This window comes from Gopherus flavomarginatus, chromosome 9 (assembly GCF_025201925.1).
Source record: "Gopherus flavomarginatus isolate rGopFla2 chromosome 9, rGopFla2.mat.asm, whole genome shotgun sequence".
NCBI classification, from domain to species: Eukaryota; Metazoa; Chordata; order Testudines; family Testudinidae; genus Gopherus; species Gopherus flavomarginatus.
In genome coordinates, this window is record NC_066625.1 from 30,999,736 (window position 1) to 31,014,719 (window position 14,984).

Below are 14,984 nucleotides of genomic sequence, written 5' to 3' on the forward strand. Positions count from 1 at the left end.
TGCTTGCCTGCTCCCAGCGGGGCCTGGGAGAGCCCTGCAGAGGTGTGAGAGGAGAGGGCAGGCTTCCAGGCCCTCCAGAGGCTGCATCTCCACAGAGCACCTTGCCTGAGTCGGTAGGGGAGACCAGCCCAGGGCTGAGCCCCTCCATCACCCTGCTGAGCCCTGTCTGTAGCCTCAGTGGGGGCAGTGGCTTCCATATCCCGTTAATGCTGCTGGAGTTTGGTCTCAGCTGAGCTTCCCAAACCTACCGCGGTGCAGGGGCAGTGGGGGGTCTGGGGGACTCTGCTCAAGGGAGCAGGGGCCTGACCTAACACAACACTAATCACTGGGGGTCCCAGTGGAACAAAATAGTTCCAGTGCCTCCCTAGCCAGTCAGCTGTCTTGCAGTGCCACCGCCTGGCTTCCCTGGGAACTACAGGGCGAATGCTGAGGTGAGAGAGCCCAGCTGGTGTATCTGATAAGCCGCAGGTTTATGGGAAATAAGAGGGGTTATTTTAATATAGGGGGCTGGGGGGCAGCTCTCTCAGTCTCCAGGATCTGTGGATAGAGCTGTGATCAGTGTAGTCTCTTCACCCTGCCTGGAAACTCCCCCATGGCAAGGTCCCTCTCTGTGTTGCAATCCGCCCCCTCTGTGCCCCTCAGTCAGGGGCGGCTCCAGGCCCCAGCGTGCCAAGCGCGTGCTTGGGGCAGCAAGCCGCAGGGGGCACTCTGCTGGCGCCATGAAGGCGGCAGGCAGGCTGCCTTCAGTGGCTTGCCTGCTTAGGGTCCGCTGGTCCCACGGCTTCAGCGGACCTCCCGCAGGCCAGTGGACCCTCCGCAGGCAAACCGCCAGAGGCAGCCTGCCTGCTCTCCTTGGGGCGGCAAAATCCTTAGAGCCACCCCTGCCCTCAGTGACATGTGCCGAGGAGAGTGCGCCACACTAGTGGCATGGTTGACAGACTGGCTATAGAGGGTTGTTACCAGCTGTCCCTGTGCCTCTGTTCATAGCTGTGTTCACCGCCCTGCAGGGGCAGGATGGCCTCAGTGCAGCCATGTGGTGTCAAACTGTGGGGTGCTGGTGGCTGTGCATGGGCCAGGGGAGGTGTCTAGAGGCGCTGCGGCGGCAGGAGGCACTCCCTGGAGAGAGCCCGTGGCTTTGGAGGCAGAGGTTGCTGAGTGTGGCTCTCTGTGTCAGTCTGTATGTAGCAGCACAGTGTTGGCAGGAGGAACACAGCAGCCACCTGGCGCTAGGGCGTAGGACGCTGCACTAGCTCCTGGAGAGCTGGGCACGGGGCCTCCAGGGATGTCACACCAGGAGACATCAGAGCCCCCTAACTCCGCAAAGGCCCAGTCTCAGGAGGGGTATCATGCACACTGCCAAGCTGTGGAAAAGCATCCTGCCTCCTGCAGTAATTCGGTGGAAGAGCCCCATGTGGTGCTGGCAAGGGTGCCAGCCTAGAGCCCAAAGCCACCTAGCTCCCCACCAAACTGCTACTAGCCTCCGCCGCAGAGGCCAGCTGGAAGGACCCACCTCTTGGGACAGGGTTGTTCCAGCCGCAGTCCTTTGCCTCTGAGGACTGTGGGAAGTGGAGAATGGGAACACGGAGACCTCTCCTCAGTAACTGGACTGAGCTCCCCCTGTGACAGCCAGACTCCTCCCACCAACCCCCCTGGGCTAGGGGAGCTTCATGGGGCCTGCAGATGGTAGCAGCTTTCTGGCACAGATGGCCTGAGCTGGCCAAACTGATGCCCTAAATGGTAACCATTCTCTGTCCAGAGAGCAATCCCCCAAACCATCCAGATGCTCAGCTGGCCCACGCTAGTACAGCTCCATTGACTTGCTGAAGGCGTCTGTGGATGGTGTGGCTCCATCTCGGTCGGCAGCAGTCTGACACCTTGGGTGCAACTCTGTTTCTTCACTATGGCCTTGCCATCCTACAGGCTTTAGGATAAGGCCAGAGCCTGGGCTCTGATGTCAGGGGAGTTGACAAGAGAGGGTTGGGAGTCAGCCTGTATTTAATGTGCTTACACAAGCAGAGGCTGGGAGCTGGGATCAATTGACCAAGGTATCTCTACTGCCCCTCCCCATGTGCCTTGTGGGCCTGAGCTCTACTCCCCGGTGAGATCACAACACGCCTCCTGCTCCAGACCGGAGGGGGAAGAAGGGCTGAGTGAGAGGATTTTCAGGTTCAAAGCTCCCCTGGGATGAGGGGAATCCCAAGCCATCTTTCCATGCTGCTTCCCAACTTCCCTCTGTGTGGTAGCGATTCAGGAGCACAGGACAAAGCCAATCCAGGCATCAGCTCGTAACGAGCAGGGCACTTGGCTGGTGCCATCTTCATGAACTCTCCCCTTCTGCGTGAACGCAGGCTGAATATTCCCATCAGCGAGCAGGGTGGGAAGCTGCTGCCTCTCCTGAGGAATGCACCGGAGCTGGACACCCCTCGCAAAGCATGCTGCTGGGCAGCTACCAGGCAATTCACCCTCAGTGCAAATGGGGCCCTGGCTGAATCTCCTAACAGAAGTGGCTGGGAAGTTTTCACTTCTGCCACCAGGGGGCAATGCGAGCTAAGTAGCAGTTCCCCCTGCTGTCCTTTGGCTTCCCACGGCTGGTGCAGCTCCCATTCCCTGGGGCTGGGCACTGGGGAGTGTTAACAGATACCAAGGGAGAGATCTGTCTTAACAGACCCTTCCTGGGGGCAGCAGGAGGAGGGGAACACAGTCTCGGTGACTTAGAGCCTGGTGGTCTGTGGAGCCCATGGAACAGGGCTTCACCAGCCACGGTTAACGGTGCGGCTGGTGCACGGAGCAGCCAGGAGTTTCCCAGGATGATAAGAGTCCCTGGCACCAGAGCCACGGTGCGGGAGCCTAGTGGGGGACTCGGTCAGTGAGTCAGTCGAGCTGTGCTGGCTTCTGGCCAGCATGCTTAAGGGCTGTCATGCAGGCCTCTTTCAACTGCATGGAGTCAACACCAAGGTGTTTGCCCCTTAAGTTGCGAGGGAGGGGGAATGACCAGAGATCAGCTCAGAGAGACCTTCTGGGCTTTTCCAGACTATGTTGGGGCTTCAGGGCACCCACTCAGTTAGCGTTTGGGGCTCAGATATAGTTCTGTCCATACCGGCCTTCACACTGCTGCTCTTGCTGCTCTACCTCCTCCTTGCTCACAGTGACGGAGCCTTCCTCCTCAGCCCCGATCCCAGCTTGCAACTAATCTGAGACTCTCCTGCCAACGGGATGATGAGCTCAACAGACTTTTCCTATCCAAACAGGAGTGTGCAGCCTCCCAGTCACTCTGATGCTGGGCCTTGACCCGTTCCTCCCACTCCTCACTCAGCGCTCAATGCTTCCCTCTGCTCCTGGCCTCTGCTGCTGAGGGAACAAGACAAGAGCAAGGCTGGGATGGCGTTAAATGCTTGCAGATGGGCTGGTCTCTTCTCTCCCAGCTGTGGGGACATGGCCGCCAGCCTGCTCGGAGTGGAGGAAAGCTGGTAGTTTTCTTCTGCTCTGAGGGCAGGGGGAAAATTTCAGCCCCTGGACCTGCAAAGGGGGAAGCATTTGGGTTGAGCTGTGTGGAACCTACTAGCACACCTGAACCTGGGCAGGTGTCGCCTGGCTCTGGAGCTGGTTATGAAGCTGCACGAAGGTCAGGTTCTGAAGCTGCCATGACTAGACTGGCAATGTGATCCAGTGGGCTGAGAACCAGGATACCTGGCTTCTAGTCCCACCTTGGCCAAATCACTTTCCCTCCCTGTACTTCTGTTCCTGTGTCTATAAAGTGAGGGCAATGATACATGCCCGTCATGGAGACCTACCGATGGAATGAAGGCCTAGATCTTCGAAGATAGTTCGGTACCTAACTCCCATTGATTTGAGAAGATGGGCCTGTGTACATATGGTCTGGGGTGGAAGCCATTGCAGATGCTGGTAGCGTCAGTGGAGTTGTCCCTCTGAGGTTCGGAGTTTGCAAGTCAAAGCAAAATGCAAAGGGTATGAACCCAGACAAATGGCAGGTCCATCATCTCTCCCACTTCATTTGAGCCCCGCCCCACGGCATCTCACTTCTCTACCTTTATCCAGACTTGTCAGCCTACTCCTCGTGTGTTAACATCAGGGAGGATTTTGCTATTGATAGGTAACCGGTTTCCTGCAGAGAAATCCTCTGCAATTGATGGGGACAGAAGAGGAAGGAGATCTTTAGCCAATGAGCCCTATTTTCTCTTCTGTGTGAGAGGGGCATGTCCAGCTGGCCCTGCTCTTTGAGTGACAGCCAAGGAGCTATAGAGTTAGGAAATTCCTGGCTGGCCTGTGCTGGCAGCTGGAGGAGAGACACCTTGTTCTGAGGGTGGCTTGTCTGGTCATTGGAAATGCTTCCTCCAGACAGACAGATGGCTATACTGGGGTTGTGTTGCCCAAGACAATCCTTCCTGGCCTTGATGCAGAGCCTTCCTCCTTTGAACAGGCAATCATGTGGCAGCGTGAAGCAAAGGAATTGGAAATGAAGCACTGTGGGTAAAGAGGACAAATCTTCCCAGTCTGAAAGGTATTTGGTGACGGGCCATGGAAGGACAAAACAGGGCTGAAAATCAAAGCAGTTGGGGAAAATAGCTCATTAAAAAGACTTTGCAGGATTCTCCCCTCCTTCAGTGAAGCCCAGACAATGGGCTGCAGCTTACAAGGCGAAAGATGCTGCCAACTCCACCTGGGATGGAAAAATCAGGCCGTGTTTCTGCCTCTTGCATCGTGGCCAGTAGCAAAGTGTCTGCAAAGTATTTTTTGGGGAAGATTCCCAAGGCTGAGTAAGGATCCAGCTTTCCGCTGGCTTGGTAAGGCTAGCAGGAGGAGCCATGGTTTAGTTAGGAAAGAAGCAGCTGGGCCTTGAAAACAACCAGGCAAGAGTAAAGTCCAAACCACAGCTTCCCTCCCAGCGGAAGACAATGGGCATCTGTTGGGGCTGTAACACTGGTGGAAAAAGCAGGGGCGAGATTGAGGAAATTTATTCCTCCTGATCTTCAGACCTTGCCCCATTAATGGTCCAGCTCCTATCTGCGGATAGCTGAGCTGTACTGCCCCTCCTCACTAAGTCTATATTCCTTTGTTCCACCCTCTTTCTAAACAGTCTCCCATCAGCGCAGGATTGTCTCTAACCTGTTTATCATTGAGAATTAGCCGCCGAAGGAGATCAGTGACCAGAGACTGATGAGCGTCTATCTAGAAGTGGCGTGCAAGCAACCGATACATGAGCTGTTCTGGCTGGACACGTAGGTCGTGTTGTGTGTTGCTTACACCCTGTTCTCGGGTGCTGATACTCACGCTGGAGTTCGAAATCAACTGCCTGGGACTGTTTGCTAACGTTTCTGTAGCATTTCTGCCAGAACACCGGTTTGCTAGAAAGCAGGCAGGAAGCAAATGCAAATGTGGCTGTGAAGCCAGCTAAAGCCAGTGGGAATTTCTTTGGCTTAGAATGGATATTCATGGGAAATGGTTAAAGACAGAAAGTCCTGACACTCCTTAGAAGAAAAGGGTATGTTGGACTGATCCCTGATACAAGATCTTCTGTCCCCTGTGACTCGCCTTCCCTCTGCCGTTCTACCAACCACCCTAGATCTGCCTTAGAGGGAACACCACCTAGCGTGGGTTTCCCCAGACTGCTCTTCCATCATGGCGTGAAGAGGGACCTCATCTTCTGGGAACTCAAATCAAAACTCCCCCCGCTGTCCCTTGTCTCAGCCTAAACATATAGGTCCAAATCCTGCTCTCGGGTGGCATTACCATGGCTTGCTGCCAGGGCTAGTGCAGAATTTGCCTCAAGAGCTGCAGTTCTTGCTGAGCAGGTGGCAGAGGCTGTTACCAGAACCTCTCTGTTACTTCAGAGAGTGACCTGGGGGGTTGTCTGCTGCTCCATGGCAGGTATCCATGGGCTTCTCCTACACACCCTCAGAGGACATCTGCTCTGCTACCTTACCCCGGCTCAGGTGGGGAAGCAGCATCTCTTCTGAGAGAATGGGCTGCTTTGTTCCTGCCAACAAAAGCCACAGTGGCCAGACAGGAGTAGAGCTGAAGGCTGCAGTCCCATAGCAACCAGTGCTCCTGGCTATCCAGCGCTGGGCAGGCCCTATGCCAATGAAGGAGATTTGAGACTTAAATCCTGATCTATACTTTCCTTTTGATTGTGGACTCTTTAAACGCTGTAAGTGTCCTCTGCAGAGACCACCAGAGAGCAGCTCAGCAAGCAGCGTTGCAGTGAGTTGTAACCAGATGTAAACAGCACCTTGTGGGACAGTCCCTACTCGTTGAGAGAGGGACTGTGGTGTACACCCTACAGCCAGGGTTCGCTGACCCTTTAGCTTGGTAAGAGAAGCCTTCTCCCAGACCATCTCCCCTCCCACCACCTCTGTCCCCTACTGTTACATGGTGAGACCACAGTTGCAGAGTCTGCTCATCTTACCCACCAAACCACCCTCCTCTCCTCTCTCAGATCCCTCCGAAGATCTCACTGCTTCTGCATCAGCAGCAAGGAGCGAGTCTCCTGTACTTGAACAAATCCAAACAAGCTGTAAAAGCAGCAAAGAATCCTGTGGCACCTTATAGACTAACAGACGTTTTGGAGCATGAGCTTTCGTGGGTGAATACCCACTTCCTCAGATGCATCTGAGGAAGTGGGTATTCACCCACGAAAGCTCATGCTCCAAACGTCTGTTAGTCTATAAGGTGCCACAGGATTCTTTGCTGCTTTTACAGATCCAGACTAACACGGCTACCCTCTGATACCAAACAAGCTGTAAGTCATTCGTCCTCTTTGTGCTTCCTGGTTTGTCTGCATCCACCTCCTAGGTCCCACCAAGATCACATGTTTTCATGTAAGCTCCTTGGGGCAGAGACTGTCTGTATCGTATGTACAGGGCCAAGCACACTGCTGATGCTTAACGAATTAGAACTGCAGTCAGCCACACCAAAAGGGAGTGCTGCATCTGGCCAGAGCCCATGTTTCTGTAAGCACCATTGTACTGCTCCAGGGACCCTGCTCTTGGGGTCCTTTGAGTCCCTGTTACCTCATCGATGCACAGCTGGCTGGGGCCCTCCCCACCTGCCCCTCACCCCTTCTTGGGGCATTAACTGTGTTCTCATAGTCACATTCTCCAGTCTTTTCAGGGAAGAAAAAATCCAGTTAATTATCTGTTAGATTTGCAGGAGATGAGGATAGAGGGAAAACCAGCAGAGCGCACTGCTGAGAACTGGCAGCTCATGAGATGAGTGTCCTGAAGAGCCTCAAGGGCTTAGACACATCTGGAGTTAATAAGAGGTTCTGAGTATCTGGACTTCACCCTATCGCAGGAGCAGGCTGGATTCATGACAACAGTGTGAGCCTGGAATCCGTGTGTTTGCTGAGCTGGGATGTGCTCAGGGAGAAGGTGGCCCGGCCAACAGATCTGTTTGAGGGGCAGGCTGTAGGAGGGCTCACAGCCTCCACTTGGAGGCAGAGTGGGGCACTGCTCTCAGGAAAGAGCTTTCCTTTACTCTGGGGACAAGACCCTTTTAAATTGCGAGATGAAAAGTTGTTGCAAACAGGAAACCCAGACATTTGTGTATACGAGAGGGTCAGTTTTGACAAGTTTGGAGCTTTTTCCCTCCCTACAAATGTTGAGTCAAGCGAGGTGTCTAAAGCGCCCCTTTCCCATGAGAAGGGTTGGATTGGGCAAATGGGTGAGAAACCGGCTAATGGAGAGTCCTGGATACAGCCGGTAAATGGCTCTGCCTGATGACAGCACGAGGGGCTGAGGCAACACATGAAGGCCCTTGGGGACATTCACCAGGGTGGTCCTGAAAGTGGCACTGGTGGTTTCAATGATGAAATCTCCCCATGCACCCCACTCCCTGCCAAAATCCGCCTGGTCCCACAGCTCCACTCCCTGTGGATTGGAGCCTCACCTCCCAGCCCCAGTGTGGGAGGGGTCCCGGAATCCACTTAAGCCCCTGGCTGTTTACTTTCAGCTGAGCTGCTAGATTAAAAGGTGTCAAGCTGGGTAGTTTGGGGAAAACATCTTGTGTTTGGAAAAGGGATTTCTCTTCCCCTCCCACATTGGCTGTGAACCCCTTCACCAACAGATACTGCACAAGCCAGCAGGAGAGCTAACCCTTTTCCTGCCAGAGACACAATCACTGTGCCTTTGCTTTAGCTCTGGGGAGCAGCAGGAGGTGGGCACTGATTCCTGCTTGCTGTTGCAGCCCTAGTTAGCCTAGCATGGCCCATCTCACTTGAGCCTGGGGTGGAGTAGAGTGCTAGGGTCCCTGGCGGGCTTGGCCAGGCTTCAGGGGGTGCAAGGTGCCTCTCGACCTTAGGGTAGACACTCTCTTTACTAAAAAAGGAGATTCTTATGGCAAGTGTTACTTCTCTGGGGTCATGGCTCTGCAATGGATCCCTGTGAGATCCACCATTTTAATCATCTCTTGCCAAGGCCTTCTGCAGCTTTCTGTGGTAGATGCCAGTATTCCTTTGGCTAATAGAAGGGAGAGGGAGCCCTTCCAGGGCTCTGAGAGAGAACGGTCTCTGAGCAAAGAGAGAGAAGGAGATGATGGGCCCCTAGGCTGAGACACAGTGAAGAAGAGCTCCATACGCCCAAGGAGCCCAGCAGAGTGGAGTGATGCTGTGGTGTGTGTCTTCTCCACCCCCCCACCCCGAAAGGCAGCCGTGCCCGGGGAGCCTGGCAGAGCACCCTCAATCCTATTTTGAGCACCTTCACAATCTACTGTGATGGGAGCTTTGTTCATGGGCAGAGCATGGAAGAATGCCCGTGCTGTTCCCCACCCCACTGCACCCCATGCTCTGTGCAGTGAGAGGCTAGTGGGGTGCTGTAAATCCCCAGGGAGCGGCAAAGGCTTGTTACCCCAACATCCCTCATTTCCGGTTTGCTGTCAACTCCTGCAGCATTTATGCTAGGAGGAGGATTCCCAAACTGATGGTTACCCCAAAAATTCCCCTTGGGGATTCCAGAGAGGGGGATGTTGGGAATCCCTGATTAACATGTCTCTTCCCACGGCTGCCCCCAGGTCAGGCCCTGTAACTGATTCTGGTTCTGGGGCGGTAAGGCCAGTCCTACTCCAGTCTGGCTGCAGAGGATGGACCCGAGCTGACAACCAGTCCCTCCCTGATAGGGGTGCAAGAGATCAAGAAACGCTAGGTGACCTTCAACCTGTGGGCTGTGGAGCTGGGAAATACCCACTTTGCCAAGCCGAGCCCGTCCTCTCTCTCCCTATTGTGCCCGATCTCTGCTCCCCCTAAGCCCCTCTGGGACAGTGTGCCATGGGGGCTGATTCACCTCGGAGACAGGGCGGCCGACGGCCTTCGCTAACGGTACAGGTGGGTGTGCAGCCAGCAATTGGTGCATTGTTGGCAGCCTCCCTGGGAGGGGCTCCAGGGGCTGATCCCCTGGGACAGCGGGGAACATGGGCAGATCCTGCCAGGAAAGGGGTGGGGCACTACCAGCCCCTATAGCCCTGCTGGGCTGGGGGTAGCCGTGGGCCTGGCTGGAGCAGAACTCACCCCCCACCCCCGCTTCTGGAGCGCTCTGCAGAGCTTCCCTGGCCCCTTCTCCCTCTCTCTGACTTCTCTGTGTGCCAAGAGCTGCTCTGACTCTGGGCCCCCCACCCCTCCTTTCTCCTCCTCTTTGCTTTCCCCTCCTCTCCCTGCACAGGGCAGGGACAGGCAATCCAGTGCAGCCAATGTGATCCCAGCAAGGGCTTAGCTGGAGGTGGGCTGTATGGGGAGGGGGGTTCTGTCATTCTTTCTCTGGGCAAGGGGGAGGGGATCTTCTCTCTTTCCCTTTGCTCTCCTCTGCTGCCACTCGTCCCAGAGAGCAGAAGCCCTCTGGGTTCTGAAGGGGGCTGGCTGGCTTGGAGGTGGAAGGCAGTTGGGTCAGACTCCCACCTTTTCCCTTCCCCAGAGTCTCTCCTCTCCCTCTGGCATGGCGAGGTTCTGCCCAAGCTAGAAGACTTGGAGGGGCATCCCAGGAGCAGAGCAACAGCTGGAGGCAGAGAGGCACAGCTGGCTCTGCCGGGCCGGGCGTGAGCCACCCACCCACCCGCACTGCTGCTGGGGTGAAGTGAGCCAGGATGTCCCAGCTGACCGTCAATGATCACCTGGAGGGGATCCTCTCTGACTTCGAAGGTAGGGCTGGGATGGGGAGCCCGGGCTCTCGACAGCCAGCCGGCTCCTGCTTTGTCCAGGCTGGGCACTGCGTCCCATGCAGCATGAGCTACATACCCGGCTTTGCTCTCTTACATCCCATATACCCGCCCTGAGCATACACAAGCCAGGGGGCCAACCGCCTCCCTGCTGGCATCAGCAGGCACAGCCACTGAGCTTCACCTACTCCTGCCACCCTAGGTCCCTGCCCAAGGGCCTATGGAAACCAGGAAGCAATGCCCAGGAGAAGTGACTCCGGGACTATGACATAAAACAATAGCCAGAGGAGGTGGGGAAAGGACTGCCCCAAGCCAGGCTGCCCTTTGGGACTCGACCCAACCTGCATGAAGAGGAAATCTTTATAACACATGTAAATGGCACTGCTAGCACGTCTGCTGTGCTGGAGCGAGGCCTTGTGTGTGCAGGGCGGTGTGCATGTGTGTGCAGCTGTGCATGCAGTGCACTTGTGTCAGGGAGTGTACGGAGCTGTGCTGTGTGGAGGTTGGGGGATGGCAGAGGGTTCGGTCTGGGATTTGAGGCCGTCTGCAGGCCTGAAAGCACTGAGCAGTGCTCAGTGGCTGGGCTGGCTGGGGAGGGCTCGGAGCGCAGGCTGGCTCAGACATTAGACTGAGCAGGTAATTAAACCCAACTCGCAGTAGGAGTCAGATACAACCTGAGCTTGGAAAAACTCTGGGTCTGTGGGGGAGGTGGGGTTGGAGGGGGAGGCTCCAATAACCAGCTTGTGTCTGTTGAAATAGGAAGGGGAGTAGGGGAAAAGCTTCCAGTTACCAGCTGTTGCTGTGGCATTGATTCCGCTTCAGCATTTCACAGATTGTAATTAAGGAACGGCTCTCGCCAGCCTGCAGTGAGTGCCTGCGAGGCAGGGCTCTGCTCCTTGTTTAGATTACAAGGCAAATGTGCAGCCCAGCAAGCCGGAGAACAATCTCCCCTTTGAGAGCACACCCAGGGGCTGGGATTGGGGCCCAGGCCATCCCCGCGCCCTCTGTAGTTTCTGTTCGAGGGGGCGGAGAAGGGGCCAGTGCATTGTGGGATTGGAAAAACTTGCCCCAAGCTTTTGAGTCCAGTGACCATGTACTTTTGTAACTCTTGGGGTGATGTGGGGCTTGCTCAAGGCTCCGGGAGCAGCTTGTAAGGGATTCATGGAGAGCGGGGGGAATTCTGCATCCTAAAAGCACATCCTAAAACCAGGCTTGTTGCTGGCAGAGCTCCAGGGGTGGGAGATTGAGAGGGGGAGAAAAGAAGTGAAAAGGGTCAGATAAGAGCTTGCTTGGCTTTATTACCTGTATTAGGGTGGTACTCGGGCCCTGTTGCACTAGGTGCAACACAAAAATGTGGCCCAAATAGCCTGCAATCTTGAGAGACAAGTTATGGGAGAAAGGAAGGACTGTTATCCCCTGCGTTGGGGAAACTGAGGCACGGAGACTAATTCCAAGTTCACCCAAGGAGTCCATGGCAGAGCTGGGAGCTCCCAGTAAATGGGAGCCAGTTTGCTCCTAAGGGCTTGTCTACATGGGAAAGCTGTAAGCTATGGCATAAGGGAAGGTGTGAATTTAAACCAATATACCACCAGTATAGCCCCGGCCCCATGTGTACAAGCTGCGCTACAAAGCTCTGCCGGCACATCTGTGTAGTCGGGGACGAAGAGGTGTGATCCTGACCAACAGAGCTGTCCCAGCAAAAGCCCCTAGTGTAGGGTCCTGACACCGCTGCCAGGGTCCTGGGTCCTGGCACCACTGCTCCCCTTGCAGCTTTGTCTGTGCCAGGGTAGCTGGGCCCGTGTAGCGGTGTAGTTACACCAGCACAGCCCACCTCGGTGAGACCTGGCTCCTCCTGGTCCAGGAGGGCCTTGTCTGGTGGAGCTTGTGTCCCTTTGGAAGAGGTTTAAACCATGCTGCAAAAAGTCATTCTTAGTCTGGAACAAGTGTGTCCCCTGGGGGGTTAGCCCAGGGGAACTGGAGTGGCTCAGGGATAACTGGAATAGTCTCCCGTGTAGACAAGCTCTAAGCAGAATCGGTGAAAATCACTGGACTGCAGCATCTCAGCACCTCCTCACTAGGTCAGGACCAGCCCTTACGCTTTCCTCACCCTGAGCTTTTGCTGCAGCCTCCTAGGGGACGGGATTGGGACAGTGGGAGATGCAGAAGGCAAGGACAGCGTGGGCAGGGCAATGCCGCTGCTGCAGAGAATACCCCTTGGAGGAGAGAAAACAGGGTCTAGAACTCCCACTGGCGCCCTTCCCCCACAAGAAATGGAAACTGCCCCCTTCTTCCCAGTTCTCTGTTGCTTCCTCTGGCTCTCATGGAAATTCTGAGGGTTACTGGGGACGCAGGTGTGAGTGAGAGAAAGCGGGACCCATCCTGAGTCAGAGGGGTGGGGGTTTCACACCTCTGCCCTCTCTGGACGGGGATCTGCAGCATCCTACAGGTTCCCCCTCTGCCCTTGGAGAGGATCCGAGGCTGTGCTGCTGAGGGATGAGCCAGGGAACTTCGTTCATGGGGCAGCATTGCTAGCCCACAGGAGACACCGCTGAGCTGAGAGCAAAGCTTCCCCCATCTCTTCGGCTCTCCTTTGTTCAGGGGGGATGTGGGCGGCTGGTCTCAGATCTGACAGTCCCTGGCTGCCAATCTGCTCCTAAGAGTGGTGAGGGAATCTGAGAATCAGGAGCCCTGGGTTTGATTTCTGGCTCTGTCCCTGATCCTGGGCAAGTGACTTACAGCTTCTTTCCATGGAGCAATTGTCTGGAATGGCTATTCCAGAATAGCTTCCCACGGGACACTGTTCCTAAATAAAAGTCACTGCTCTCTGGAATAATTAGTGCACTTCCGAAGCTGAATATTAGTCTGGAACAAAATCATTTTTATTCTGGAACAGAGCATCCCCGTGGGCAGCTGTTCCAGGAGAGCTGTCCTGGGCAACTTCCCCTTGCGGACAAGCCCGTGATCTCTCTGCTGCAGTTTCCCCATCTGTAAAATGGGGAGATGATGCTGATTTACCTACCTCATGGGGGCACAGGCTTAATCCACTGGTGTTTGTAAAGTGCTTTGAGAGCCGTACGTGGGAGGCACATAAGCAGTGCCACGCTTTCCCCACGGCCTCACTTTCTTGCAGAGGGTTGTTGCTGTGTTAGCATTCTAGGAGACAATTCACAGCAGTGTTGCCAGTGCACAATTTCCTGTGATATTTGGGGATGATCTTAAAGCCCCAACTCTTGGAGTCAGGTTAATATGGGAGTTTCAGCAGTGCCATAACGAGGACGAGGCAAGTGAGGCACTTGCCTCGGGCGCGGAAGGTGAGGGGCGCAGAAAGTCTCTCATTCAGCGGCAATTCGGTGGCAAGTCCTTCCCTCCAAGAGGGACTGAGGGACCCGCCGCTGAATTGCCGCCGGTTATTGGCAAAGGAGAGGGGCAGCACGTCCGGCTCTTCAGCGGCAGGTCCCTCCGTCCCTCTCGGAGGGAGGGACCTGCTGCCAAATTGCCGCTGAAGAACATTGGCAGTTCAGCAGCAGGTCCTTCCCTCCAAGAGAAACCCGCCACTAAAGAGCTGGATGTGCCGCCCCTGTCCCTTGCCTTGGGCGCAAAAATCCCTAGTTACGGCTCTATCTCAGCTTCCATTTCTTTGAAGACTGTTTCTGACCCTTCTGGTTAGAGAAAAAAATGAGGAGCAGCTAGTGCAGCCCGTACGGTGCTCCATGGGTACCTACTCTCTGGGGTAGGGGTCCATAGAGGAGTTGGAGGCTGGCACCTATGGAGCTGACAGTGAGGTCCCTGGCAATTCAGGTGGTAGTCAGTGCCTCTCCCGCAGAGTCCCTCTCAGGGTGGGGGATCACATGACCTGGCCTCGCTGAGAGTGGAAATGGAGCATCAGTCTGGAGGGGTTGGATCTGCTCAGCCCCTGCAGGCAGCCAGTGGGTGGGAGGGGGAGGATTTCCCCCCTCTAATTATCCTTTGCTCTTTCCTGGAGCCAGTGGCCTCTGGGATCCTGGAGGTGGCTTGGGAGTGGGGCAGGGCAGGTAGGATCAGAGAGTAACCTGATGCCTGGCTCCTGGAAAGCTGCAGCCTGTTATTGTCTGGAAAAGAATGTGCATACCTAGGATGGCCTGCGTTAACCCTTCTGCTCCCAGGGAGCCCCCAGCACCAGGGCCCATGGTCATGCCATGGGCATCTGGTACTGGGCGCAGATTGCAGTCTGGGCCCAGCTCAGGGTGCCAGGGTTGGTCCAAGCTCTGCTAATAATGCAAAGTAAGCAGTACCCAGAGGTAGAGCCTGGGTTGTAAGCGCTCTCCCATGCCCTCATACCTCCATCTCCTGGCACCTCCTCCCCTCTCCTGCCACCCTCCACCACCTCCTCTCTTCCCCCTTTCTCACCATGTGTCTTCATCCCCATTCCTCACCCCTTTCCTCTCCAGTCTTCTGATTTGTGCCACTGACCTCATGCTCCCCTACCCATGGCCATAACCTTTGCTCTTTGCTGGCACCCCGCTCACCCTGCTGCCCCTGCCAAGGTGCCATGGCAGCCCCTCCCCCAGCCTGCTCATTAATTGCTTGGGGACTGATCCCCTCTGTCCTCACATGTGCAATGTTGCCCACCAGTCTGCTGAGAGCGCAGGCTCAGATCTGCCTCCTGGAGAACTACCTGCCTGGCATTGCCTAGAGCAAGGTAACATTTTGCTCATGTGTCTGCTGTCGGAAGCTCTCCGAGCACTGTGCACACTAGCTAGGTCTCCTGTTATCCCTCTGGGAGGGGAAAGTAGCAGTGTCCCTACTTCACCCATGGGCAAAGTGAGGCACAGAGAGGCCAAAGGTGA

General features: G+C 55.5%; 1 protein-coding gene across 2 annotated transcripts in view; it reads left to right on the forward strand.

Annotated features, from left to right (window-relative positions):
• Positions 1 to 14,984, forward strand: part of SEPTIN12 (septin 12) — a 95,346-nt gene that overhangs the window by 24,734 nt on the left and 55,628 nt on the right. Inside the window, exon 1 of one of the 2 annotated variants that reach the window (XM_050968170.1) lies at positions 10,072 to 10,141. The exons of the other annotated variant lie outside the window; for it this stretch is intronic. Within the exon in view, the coding sequence (XP_050824127.1) occupies positions 10,087 to 10,141 (55 nt within the window). The 5' untranslated portion in view covers positions 10,072 to 10,086. Of the gene's footprint in view, positions 1 to 10,071; positions 10,142 to 14,984 lie in introns of those variants that run through there. 2 annotated transcript variants of the gene reach the window in all.